Here is a 12,234-nt window from a genome sequence, read left to right on the forward strand (position 1 = left end):
GTTGTAGATAGAACTTAATAAAGTTGTAGACGACAGGGTGCTGGCGTTTTGCACGTTTCGCCCTGGCAGTCCAAGTAATCAGTCTACAGCTCCACTAGCATCTCTCGGTATTGTGAATAACTTACCAGAAGGGCATGCGCCACCCATTTGGGACGGCCGTCTCCGCAGGGACGTTTTTTGTGTGGAATCTCTTGGAATCGTCCCTCAAGTCCAGCCGAGGGCAAGACATTCAATCGCCCGAGAGTCAAAGCGCGTCTGTATTTTGGAATTGCTCGGTTATGCAGAGAGGGTGCCGGAGAGTCGAAATGCGAAGGTGGAAAAGAGTCACGCCGTGGGCAAAAGTTCTTGATTGTAGCCAAGCTGTTCTGACGCTCGATATCATTTAGGCCAGGCTTCCTCAACCTCGGCCCTCCAGATGTTTTTGGCCTACAACTCCCATGATCCCTAGCTAGCAGGACCAGTGGTCGGGGATGATGGGAGTTGTAGTCTCAAAACATCTGGAGGGCCAAGGTTGAGGAAGCCTGATTTAGGCACTGACAAATTAGACTCTTTGCTAAAACCCAAAGCGAGTAGCTGTCCTGGTGATAAACCACAAGAGGGAAGTTTTAAGTCTAGGCGCTTTTGGCGTCTTGCAGCACTTGGGATATTAGACTGGAGGGATTTGAGTTTAGGCAAAGCCAAGAGTTCGGTGCCCTGCGTCATTCTACCGAGGGGAGATTAGCTGTGGTCTGAGCGACGCCTGGCACAGCCCTGCCTCTTCCTCTGCCGATTCCGCAAAAGAGAAGACTTTTGTCGCGTGCAAGGGAGTTGGGGGGGGGGGGCGACCCTGCAGTGTCACTGGGTTCGGGGTGGGGAGTGTTTCCTGGAGTTAAGAGGCTTAGCCAGGATGCTGCTCCTTGCAGCAGCGACTTCTCCGAAGCAGGAGACATCTGTGCGGAATGGGGCCAAGTCTGCCTCTCCGGCTGCTCACGCTGTTCCTCTTGTGCGGGCAGCTGGCGAAGGCTGCGGCGGCCGACGACTACGATGGTAAGTGGCATGGAAGACCCCCCAGCCCCCCCCCTTTTCAGCTGGGCAGGAGGGGGAAGGATTCTACTTTTGGCCTGGGTTCTGCGGCAGACAGGCGTTGGGACTTCCTTTTCTTGAAAATTTATTTATTGGGTTTTTCAACTTGAAATTTCGCAGAGATATATCAAACAAAAAACAACAACACAAGATGCCCAGGAATTTCCTTCCATCCCCTTTGTGGGTCCTATTATGAACCAGTTCCTGCTGCTATTATTTCCGTGGCCTGGACATTTAACTTGGTAGGTTGTGATGAGGAAGCACAGAAGCCGCTTTTGGGAAACCCAAGGATTTTAATTTTTAGCTAAATTATATTAGTTTAATGGAAATGTATCTTTTGAATTCCCAAGTCATGTTACGACCTTCTGGCACCCTCCCCTATTTGAAATTTGGAAGCTGCAAAAATTCAACGCGTCCTATGTGGATCGGGCTCATGCAGTGTGGCTGGCGCTGTAAAACTTTAATCTGAAAAGCCAAGTAAGTCATTTAAAAATAGTAATAATTAAGAAGGGAAACTGCAACAACAATAAGAAGAATTCCAGAAGGCACGGAAATAATAGCAGGTTTCCATTCCTTGCACCCCATAACTTATTTCGAAGTCCCCTTGCTGGAGAAACCTGCCCACGTTTTGCCCGGTAAAATGCCACAGCCTCGGCTGTTCTTACCCACCCCGACATCTGCCCGCCTTGTCTGCCGCTGCAACCGCTGGGAGCATAGCTGTCAACTTTCCACTTTTCTTGCGAGGAATCCTATTAGGAACAAGGGAATTTCCCTTTAAAAAGGGAAACGTTGACAGCTATGGCTGGGAGATGGTACCCCACAGAAGCTGGGGGGGTGGTGCCCCCCTCTGAAAACCCCACCTGACATGGGCAGCAGACTTTGGTGCCAAGGCCACTAACCCAACCTCTTTCCGCCTCCCCAGATTATGCCACCCCCAACGGGACAGAGGCCCCCCAGCGCCCGCCGTCGCTTGGCCTGTGCCCCCGGGCCATCCCCTCTGCCCGGGTGACCCTCAACCGCACCACCTTCCTGGTCCTGCCCCCGTCCTCGCAGGCACAGCTGGACAGTCCCCTGACCACCCTTCTGCTGCCCTCCTTCTACGCCCTCCTCTGCCTTGTTGGGCTGCCCGCCAACGCCCTGGCGCTCTGGGTCCTGGCCACGTGCATCGAAAAGCTCCCATCCACCGTCTTCCTGATGAACCTGGCAACCGCCGACCTCCTCCTGGGCCTCCTCTTGCCCTTCAAGGCCGCCTACTACTATCTGGGCAACCACTGGCCCTTCGGCGAGGGCATGTGCCGCCTCAACACAGCCGCCTTCCACGCCAACATGTACTGCTCGCTCCTGCTGCTGGCCTGCATCAGCGCTGACCGCTACCTGGCCGTGGCGCACCCCTTCCTCGCCCGCTCCTTCCGCAGCCCGGCCTTCGCGGCGGGCACCTGCGCCGCCGCCTGGGGGGCTGCCATCCTTTCGGCGCTGCCCCTGGCCCTCCGGCGCCAGTCGTTCCCCCTGCTGGGCACGGGCCGCGTCTTATGCCACGACGCCCTGCCCGCCGAAGACGACGCCACCTACTTCCGCCCCTACTTCGTCGCCCTGGTGGCCGGCGGGTTTGTGGCCCCGCTGCTGGTCATGGTGCTGTGTTCGGGTGCCACCCTGCGGGTCCTGGCGGGGAAAGGGGACCGCTACGCCACCGCCATCAAGCTGACTGTCGTGGTGGTGGCGTCGGCTGTGGTTCTGTACACCCCGAGCCACGTCCTCCTGCTCCTCCACTACTCCCGCCGCTGCGCCGGGGCCCGAGGGACCCTCTACGTGGCGTACATGGGGGCCCTGGCAGCCAGCGCCGCCAACACCTGCGTAGACCCCTTTGTGTACTACTACGCCTCAGAGGAATTCCGCGCCAAGGTGGCGGGCAGGATCTTCGGCGCGCGAAAGGACTCGGCCGTCTCCCTGAAAACCAGCAAAGAGACGCTGCCCACAAAATGCTCCCAGACCCTGGCATGAGAACAAAACAATGATAATTTATTATTTCTACCCCACCCATCCGGCTGGGTCTCCCCAGCCACTCTGGGCGGCTTCCAACAGAATATTAAAATACAGTATTAAACATTAAAAGCTTCCCTAAACAGGGCTGCCTTCAGGTGTCTTCTAAAAGTCTGGTAGTTGTTTATTTCCTTGACATCTGGTGGGAGGGCGTTCCACAGGGCAGGCCCCACCACCGAGAAGGCCCTGCTTCCCTGTAACTTGGCTTCTCACAGGGAGGGAACCGCCAGAAGGCCCTCGGTGCTGGACAATACACTATCAACTTTTTTATCTCCCCCCACCACCCAAAAAAATACCCGCACAATTTCCTGTACTGCCGGCATGTCCAACTCCTAAGAGACTGCAATCTACTCTCCTGCTATGACAAAACTGGCAGCAATCTACTCATTGGATTGACCAAAGTTGCTGGTGTTTTTGAGGGGGCGGTGATCGATCAGGATCATGCGATTGACCAGGATTGACCCCACGATCGACCAGTGGCTCACCATCGACCTGTTGGACGTGTCTGCTGCATTGTAAAGGGACAAACCTTCGCTCAGAACTTGGGTAGGGGGCAATTGAAAGAACAAACCCATGGAAATAGCTCAGTACAAGCAGCGCCCCCCCTCAATTCAGCTGAAAACGCCAGCTTTTATTTGCTCCTTTGCAAAGCCCGTAGATTTCGTCCGCAAACCTGATTCGCAACGGGCGCTGGATAATTCCGATACATGATGCAGTCACACAGAGAATTCATTTGTTGAATTTTGGGGCGACCTTCCCCCCCCCCACCCCCAAGATTTGGAAACGCCGTTCCATCGTTTTTAGGCAAAAGGTTGTCAAACGTAGCTACAAGGACACCTAACCCTCACCTGTCTCCGGAAAGAAACGAGAGGCGACGTTTGATTTTTAGACATCGGTTTTTAATAAAATATTTTATCAGCATCTAAATCAAACTTCTTCTCCTGTGCCCCCGCCCACCCGCCCACGACCTTGGCACTCGAACTCGCTACCGAACCGTGTGCCGAGGTCCGCGGACCCCCCTCCACGTGCCTCGGGTTTGCAGGCCACCCTACTGAAATGGGGCTGGGGGAGAAGGAGGACGGGGTCTCCAAGCTCTTTCGGGGTGCAGGAGCTGGTTGTGCCGGGAGAAGGGGAGTCCCCAGTCTAGGGCGGACATGGGAGAAAGCGAGAGGGGCTGCCGGATGCCGTGGGGTGGGGTTCGCCTGCCCCATTCGGTCGCCCCCCCCACCCGGGACGGGCGGAACAGCCGTTTCCGAAATAAATACCGCCACAGCAAAAGGGTTCTGAGTAACCGCCGAGCGAAGGGGGCGCATTCTGCCTTGCTCAGAGGTGGGGCAGAGGGGGTCCTGGCACCCTGGGATTGTTGCGGGGGGTGTTTGTGCAAAGAAAAAAACATGGAAAGGGGGGGAGGCTGGTTTCTCACCCCCCAAAAAAAGAGAAAATCCCCAAGTTGTGGCTCGTATCTCCGGATCTGCCAACAATGTGGGGGAACTTTTTCTCTGTGGCCCCCGCTCTTTTTAAAGCGGAAAGCAAGGAGTTGTGGGTTCAAGAGGGGAAGGGGCTTGTTTGGCGCCCCTGGGTGGGTTGGGAAAAAGCCCTTTTCATGGGGCAGGTTTATGCACCAAGCATTCGGGGAGGAAATGCAGAATGGAGATCGTTTCCTAGCAGAAAGGAAGAAAGGGAATATCCTGAACGGCCGATTCTGGGAATCTGGTGGGAACGGGGAGGCGGGAAACCTCCAAAAGCCTAGCCCTGGCTCCTCGATTGCAGAGCTGGGCGTCAGGACCCCCAGGGGTCATCCAGCCTGACCCGCCGCAGCGCGACCGGAGAAGAGGCGGAAAAGTTTGGACGGAGGGTGGCGATTTGGGCGGGTGAGGTTCGGAGAGCGTCTTGAGGGGCCATGAGATCTTGCCAGGCACGGGCAGGCAGCTTCCCCTTGCCCACCTTTGCCTCTCAAAGCCGGGTGGGGTGGGGAGGACGCAGGGTCCGGATCCGAGCGAGGCTTGGCTGGGGAGGGGGAGAGTCCGTGCTTCACCTCTGCGGCAGAAAAGCTCCTGGGTTTGCGTGGCGCAAGAGGGCAAGGGGTTGGCACGGAGGGCCTGGGGGGGCGGGCAGGAAGGGCAAAGTTTTCCTGGGGGGCAGCTGGGCTTCGTCTCGGCATCGAGAGGCGGCGGGAAAAGCCTGGCTGGATCTCCGGCGTGGGGCAGCTTCTGCTGGATTGGGGGAAGAGAGCCCTAGAGGAGAACAGAAAGCAAGGGGGAGAAGGGATTAGGAGGTGCAATTTGATTCCAAAGTAATCAATAATGACTAATAATGACAAATGATTGCTAATTGCTATTGCTGAAATGAGAAAGGAATCAAATGACTCCCCCTAATGATAATAAAATCCCGCTAATAATAATAACAACTAATAATCATTAATTCAGTCATATAACAACAACAACAAAACTATCATTGAATCAAATTTCTCCCCTAGTCGTAATAACGAATAATTCCTGTTATAGTAATAGCATAATGATAATAATAACTGGTAGAAATAAGAAATTATTAGTATTATTGAAATGAGAACCTCTCTCACCCTTCACTCCCCCGTGGGCACCGCCGTCCCTTGAAACCGGCCCCCTCCTGCCGCCGCGTTGCTGCTGGGGGCCGTCAGCTCAAAGGCGTCCCCTTCCGACATGGCGTAGGGGTCGACTTCGTATTCGTAGGAGTAGTAGGAGAAGTCCAGCTGGGAGGTGGGGGCCTCCTCTGAAAGGAAGAGAAAAGGGGTCAGACGGGGACAGGACCCCACCCCATAGCGCCATCGCCCCCATTCCAGGAGCCAAAAGGGAAGCATCACCAAGAAAACGGTTCCTTTGCTACTTTTCCAAATTTCTAATCTTTCCCACGCTCTCTTGTTTTTTGCCAGTAGTAGCTCACTTCCGGGTTTTCAGCGTTTGGGAACCAACGTCCCACTGTAGCACAAAACGGTTTGGAAGCCTGATTATGATATAAATGTGTGCGTGGATGGATAGATAGATAGATAGATGAGATCGATGATAGATAGATAGATGATAGATTGATAGATAGATGATAGATAGATAGATGGATAGATGAGATAGATAGATAGATGAGATAGCTATAGATAGATATAGATAGATAAGATAGATAGAGAGATGATAGATGATAGATAGATGATAGAGATAGATGAGATAGGTGATGATAGATAGATAGATAGATAGATAGATATAGATAGATAGATAGATAGATGATAGATAGATAGATATAGATACAGATAGATGATAGATGATAGATAGATAGATGATAGATAGATAGATTAGATTAGATATAGATAGATAGATGACAGAGATAGAAAAATGAGATAGAGATAGATAGATAGATAGATAGATAGATGATAGATAGATAGATAGATAGATAGATGATAGATAGATAGATGATAGATAGATAGATTAGATATAGATAGACAGATAGATAGAGATAGATAGATAGATAGATGATAGATGATAGATAGATAGATAGATAGATAGATAGATGATAGATAGATAGATAGATAGATAGATATAGATAGATAGATGATAGATAGATAGATAGATAGATAGATAGATAGATAGATAGATAGATAGAGATAGATAGATAGATAGATAGATAGATAGATAGATAGATAGATATAAAATATATATCTCCAGAAGCAAAGATCCAGTGGTCGAGGGGTCTCACCGATAGGGGTTTCTTGCTCTGAGACGCCAGGCAGTTCCAGAGGTGGGAAGTCAGACTCTGTCTCTCCCGGGTGATTCTGGCCTGCAGAGAGGAACGCGGTCAGAGCGGTCAGCGGGGAGCCGGATCCTGGTCCGACTCAAGGTCAAGGCAGCTTCCCGCGCTCCTATTTAAGCCGCCTCTTGATTTGGAAACCCTGAGGACTGGAATCTTGAAATGCTTTTGAGAGGAAGGCGGCGCTTAGCTGGGCGACAAGAACACCTGCTTGACTTCCGTTGGCATAGAAATGATAAGAACGTAAGGAGATTTAACGGTGCACGCTGCAGCTATTTACATCAACCCATTCTCCAGTCCGTAATGTAACTTATTACTATGGCAATGGCAGTGGTTAATAATAATAATAATAATAATAATAATAATAATAATAATAATAAATTTTCATTTATACCCCGCCCTTCCCAGTTCAAAAACTGGCCTCAGGCCGGCTAACAACAAATTTAAAACACCTTAAAGGTAAAGGTAAAGGGACCCCTGACCGTTAGGTCCAGTTATGGCCGAGTCTGGGGTTGCAGCGCTCATCTCGCTTTACTGGCCAAGGGAGCCGGCGTACAGCTTCCGAGTCGTGTGGCCGGCAGGACTAAGCCGCTTCTGGCGAACCAGAGCAGTGCATGGAAACGCTGTTTACCTTCCCGCCAGAGCGGTACCTATTTATCTACTTGCACTTTGATGTGCTTTCGAACTGCTAGGTTGGCAGGAGCAGGGACCAAACAACGGGAGCTCACCCCGTCATTGCGGGGATTCGAACCGCCGACCTTCTGATCGGCAAGTCCTAGGCTCTGGGGTTTAACCCACAGCCCCACCCGCGTCCCTAAAATACCTTAAAACACTTAATTATAAAATACAGTATAAGAACATGAATAACAATAAAATTCAAAAATCAAGTTAGGACGGAAACGGCCCGGGAAGAGCAGGGGGAGCGACTTACCGGCCGCACACTGGGCCAGGGGGACTTGCTCGATCCGAGTGCCGTTCCCGCAGGCGGCCACTTCCATCTGGCAGTGGTTGGGGTAGACGAGGCCGTCGGAGCCGCAGACGGGGTCCCCGCCGGAGCCGCAGTCCCGCGAACACTCGCACTGCTCAAAGTAGCCCTCCTCCTGGCAGCCCGAGAGGCTGTTGCAGAGCCCTGTGTGGACGAAACCTGGGCAGGCAGGGAGAGAAACCGGGGGCAGAACCAGGGAAGGGACCCTCAGCGGTCATCTAGCCCAACCCGCTGCCAGGCAGGAAGCTCACCTGCCAGATCACTTTCCCTCTTATACAGTGGTCCCTTGGCTCTCAAACTTAATTCCGTTCCAAAACCAAAGCATTCTCAAACCAAGGCACAGTGCTTTCCCATGCAAAATGGATTAATCTGTTCCAGACTTTTAAAAGCAATCCCTAAGGCAGCAATTGAACATGAATTTGACTATCTAAGCAGACCATTGGTAATAATAAATAATGAGAATATAGTGGTCCCTCGGTTCTCAGATTTAATCCGTTCTGGAAGTCTGTTCCAGAACCAAAGCGTTCCGAAACCAAGACAGCGCTTTCCCATAGGAAGTCATGCAAAACGGATTAATCCTTTCCAGACTTTTAAAAACAGCCCCTAAGACAGCAATTTAACAAATTTTACTATCTAATGAGACCATCGATCCATAAAATGAAAGCAATAAAAATGTGCTATGCTATAAAATAAATAAGAGGGTATTGGAGATGATAAAAATGAAAATTTAATTTTTCTTCTTCCCTGCACTGATGATAGTTATGGTTTGGATAGGGAGGCTTTTATCCATTTCCGCAGTCACACAATCAATCAATCGATCAGTAGCTGAACTGGGTTCCACGCAGTCACAAAAACAAATGAACCGAAAAAGCCTCAAAATTCAAAAATGCAAAATAAATAGCCAAAACAAAAGCGCCAAACTGAATCCGTTCCAGAAGTCCGTTTGACTTCTGATATGTTCGGAAACCGAGGCGCGGCTTCTGATTGGCGCAGGCGCCTCGGAAAAAATAGCCGACAGCCGTGTCGGACGTCCGGCGTCCAAAAACCGTTCGGAAACCGGAACACTCACTTCCGGGATTTCGGCGTTTGGGAACCAAAGCATTTGAGAACCAAGGTGCCACTGTATAGGACCGTTCTGATCTGGCCCTGTGACCCCCCCCCCCCGTGAAAGACCCGCCGCCAAGCTTAACCACTGGCCCACCTTTCCTTTTTCCTCCTCCCGCCTCGCTCCCTTTCCTTTCGTGCCGTGCCAACGCCTGCCCTTTATCGCCGGGATTTCCAAGCTGTTCTTGGTTTTTTTAAGGGGGGGAAAGGCAGAGCGGCATTTCTGAGCCCGGCAGGCCCAAGAAAGGGCTGCACCCGTGAGACTAGCCAGCCGGCCGCCCGCCTTCGGGACTCACCGACCCAGTGGCTGGCGCCGCTCTCCACCTCGTTGCAGAGGGGGCCGTCGCAGAGCTCCCGGGCCAGGGGGCTGTTCTCGCTGACGTTGTAGAACCGAGTGGCTTCGAAGGCTGCGGGTGCAAGAGGCGGGTCAGAAGAGGGGCTGCCAGCGGTGGGGGGGGGCAGGGGGCACAGGTGGGGCCGACGTACCTGGTTCATAGTAGTCGTACACTTTGATGGGGACAGGGGCCGTCTTCCCCACGACGTATTCTCGGAAGGCCACAAATTTGACACAGGTCACGCACTGGCTTGGGATCTGCGGAGGAGGCGATTCGGTGAGGTCCCAAGGGCCGTTTTACACGGCCCCTGCCAACCAACCACGGAGAGGGGGAGCAGCTCGCCACACCAAACCCACGAACTTTCCGTAAAATCGGGCCGCCTCTTGTGTTCGGAAGCAGACGGGTGATGTTTCTGGGGCCACATGCTGGGGTGTGTGGGGCCGATGGGGGCGGAGCCACAGCTGCAATTTATTTTACTTTTTCTACTTTAGGCTAGTTTCTAGTAGGGTCGGGCGATAGATCGATTTATCATCCCAAACCAGTTTGAAATCCATATCATAATATGGGTTTCATGGTTTTTTTAAAACCTGGCAATATATTGCGAATTGTAACGCGCATTAGGGCTGGGAGATATATCGACTTATCATCCCAAACCAGTTTGAAGTGACATATTGGTATATTGTGATGTTTAGCTGGTGATATATCGCAGCCTGGAAACACACACACACAAAACCTACCCCATAGAAAAAAATTAACAAGTTACAAGGGAGAACTGGCAATGAAAACTGATGGAATATGCAGAAATGGCGAAATGTACCGGAAGAAGAAGAAACCAAGGAGACAGACTTTAAAAATCTGATGGAGAATTATTGATTATTTGAAGATGCAGACAACTTAAAACATTAGCCAGGTTGGCTTAAACTTGTGCCGTTGAGAAATTAAACTAAAAGGGAGTCTAATGGGAAATTTGATTTGAATCAGAGACGCCGTGGGGGGGGGGGGGATCGAGATATAAAATAAGTAACTGTGCAGAAAGGAGGGAAGTCGAAGAGTGATTATGTAAAGAGGTTGTTTTTCATTGAAATAATTGCACAATGAGGAAAGGGAAAATAAAATTATAAAGGAATTCTACCCAGAAGAGTGAACCAAAACTGCCCCCCCAGTCTAAACGGCAATTTAAGCCCTCTCATCTTTTTTTGGGGGGGGTCCAGCCCTCCAAATCCCCCATTTCCTCCAAAAGGGGGCCACCCACCCCCCTGACCCCACCCCAGGATTTCCCCCCGCTTCCGGCAGGGCCTTCTGAGTGGTGGCTCCGCTGCCTCACGGACTCACCTCGTCAAAATAGAAGAGGACTTTCCGGCCGTCGACCTCGTAGCGTTTCAGGCCAATCTGCTTGTTGGAGAGGAGCTGGGAGAGGCGGAAAAGGAGAGGGGGAGAAAGGGGTCAGCCGGACTTGGCAGCTAGGTCTGCCCCCCCACTTGCCCGGGGTTGGGCTAGATGACCCCGGAGCCCCTTTTGTGCGGAACGGAGATGCACAGCCGGGGTGGCCCAGCTTACCTGCTCCAGACTTTCCAGGTCGGCTCGGAAGCCCGAGAAGAGCGGCACCTCCAGGACGGCCATGTTGGAAGACCCCAAATGCAGCCACCTGCCCCAGAGGCACCCGGGGGTCCGCGGAGGGGGGGAGATCGAGGGGAGAGGAGAAGGAAGAAAGGATTTCGGGGGTATGAGCAGTGCCGGATTTACATATAAGCTAAACAAGCACTAGCTTAGGGCCCCACTCTCTTGGGGGCACCAAAACAATTAAAGGGGGGGAAAACTGGATGTACATTTCCAAAATATTATCTATCTATCTATCCATCTGGGGAGCCTAGGACTTGCCGCTCAGAAGGTCGGCGGTTTGAATCCCCGCAATGACGGGGTGAGCTCCCGTTGCTCGGTCCCTGCTCCTGCCAGCCTAGCAGTTCGAAAGCACATCAAAGTGCAAGTAGATAAATAGGTACCTCTCCGGCGGGAAGGTAAAGGGCGTTTCCATGCGCTGCTCTGGTTTGCCAGAAGCGGCTTAGTCTTGCTGGCCACATGACCCGGAAGCTGGATGCCGGCTCTCTTGGCCAGTAAAGCGAGATGAGCGCCGCAACCCCAGAGTCAGTCACGACTGGACCTAATGGTCAGGGGTCCCTTTACCTTTATCTATCTATCTATCTATCTATCTATCTATCTATCTATTTATGCTGGATAGATGTATAAGCTCAACGATCTCCTACTTAGGGCCCCACTCGCTTGGGGGCCCCCAAAAAATTAAAGGAAAAAACAACAACTGGATGTACATTTCCAAAATATTATCCATCTATCTATCTATCTATCTATCTATCTATCTATCTATCTATCTATGCCACTCTATGCAAGGTCGGCCAGCCCCGCCAGCCTCCCACCCCCAGCCCCCCGCCCTGAGCCCCCCAGCCTGAGCCCCCCGACCCCCAAGCTGACCTCATGCAGGCTTCCACCATCACCCGGTACTCCTGCTGGTCCTGGTCGGCAGCCGGGTCGTCATCGTCCCCCAGCGCCTGCTCCGCCCTGCGCTGGGGGGTCTCCTCCGGGGGGCCGGGCTTGGGGGGCCGTGGGGGGGCTCTCCGGTGCCTCTTCATCTTGGGCTCCTGCAGGTTGACCAGCAGGTGGAAGGAGGGCTTGGCCACCGGGTCGGGGACGTTGTAGGCCACGTCGATCTGGAAACGGAAACGGGCTCTGGGTTTATTCCGCCCGGCTCAGTGCTGCCCGCACGGGTCGGCAGCAGCGGGGTTTCCGGCAACGTCCCGTTTAAATCAGCTTCTTCTCTGCTCTTTCACGAGGACTAGAAACTTGCTTTTTAAACCACGGGTCTTTCTACATGCCAAGCAGGCGCGCTTCCCTTAAAAAGGCAAGCTTCTAGCCCTCGCAATTTAAAAAAAG

At 52.3% G+C, this 12,234-nt stretch overlaps 2 protein-coding genes across 2 annotated transcripts in view; one reads left to right on the plus strand and one right to left on the minus strand.

Moving 5' to 3' along the window:
* The first annotated feature begins 885 nt into the window (after nucleotides 1-885).
* Nucleotides 886-4,509, plus strand: F2RL3 (F2R like thrombin or trypsin receptor 3). Its single transcript, XM_082206597.1, has 2 exons — nucleotides 886-1,026; nucleotides 1,985-4,509. The coding sequence occupies exons 1-2, from the start codon at nucleotides 939-941 to the stop codon at nucleotides 3,058-3,060; spliced, it is 1,164 nt and encodes a 387-aa protein (XP_082062723.1). The 5' UTR covers nucleotides 886-938; the 3' UTR covers nucleotides 3,061-4,509.
* Nucleotides 3,977-12,234, minus strand: part of CPAMD8 (C3 and PZP like alpha-2-macroglobulin domain containing 8) — a 40,208-nt gene continuing 31,950 nt past the window's right edge. Inside the window, exons 35-43 of the mRNA XM_082206832.1 lie at nucleotides 11,776-12,011; nucleotides 10,849-10,936; nucleotides 10,624-10,698; nucleotides 9,443-9,548; nucleotides 9,253-9,363; nucleotides 7,799-8,011; nucleotides 6,817-6,897; nucleotides 5,678-5,847; nucleotides 3,977-5,333 (exon numbers count right to left, since the gene is read on the minus strand). Of these exons, the coding sequence (XP_082062958.1) occupies nucleotides 5,681-5,847; nucleotides 6,817-6,897; nucleotides 7,799-8,011; nucleotides 9,253-9,363; nucleotides 9,443-9,548; nucleotides 10,624-10,698; nucleotides 10,849-10,936; nucleotides 11,776-12,011 (1,077 nt within the window). The 3' untranslated portion in view covers nucleotides 3,977-5,333; nucleotides 5,678-5,680. The remainder of the gene's footprint in view (nucleotides 5,334-5,677; nucleotides 5,848-6,816; nucleotides 6,898-7,798; nucleotides 8,012-9,252; nucleotides 9,364-9,442; nucleotides 9,549-10,623; nucleotides 10,699-10,848; nucleotides 10,937-11,775; nucleotides 12,012-12,234) is intronic.

The sequence above is a fragment of the Podarcis vaucheri genome (genome assembly GCF_965113315.1).
Source record: "Podarcis vaucheri genome assembly, chromosome: 18".
NCBI classification, from domain to species: domain Eukaryota; kingdom Metazoa; phylum Chordata; class Lepidosauria; order Squamata; family Lacertidae; genus Podarcis; species Podarcis vaucheri.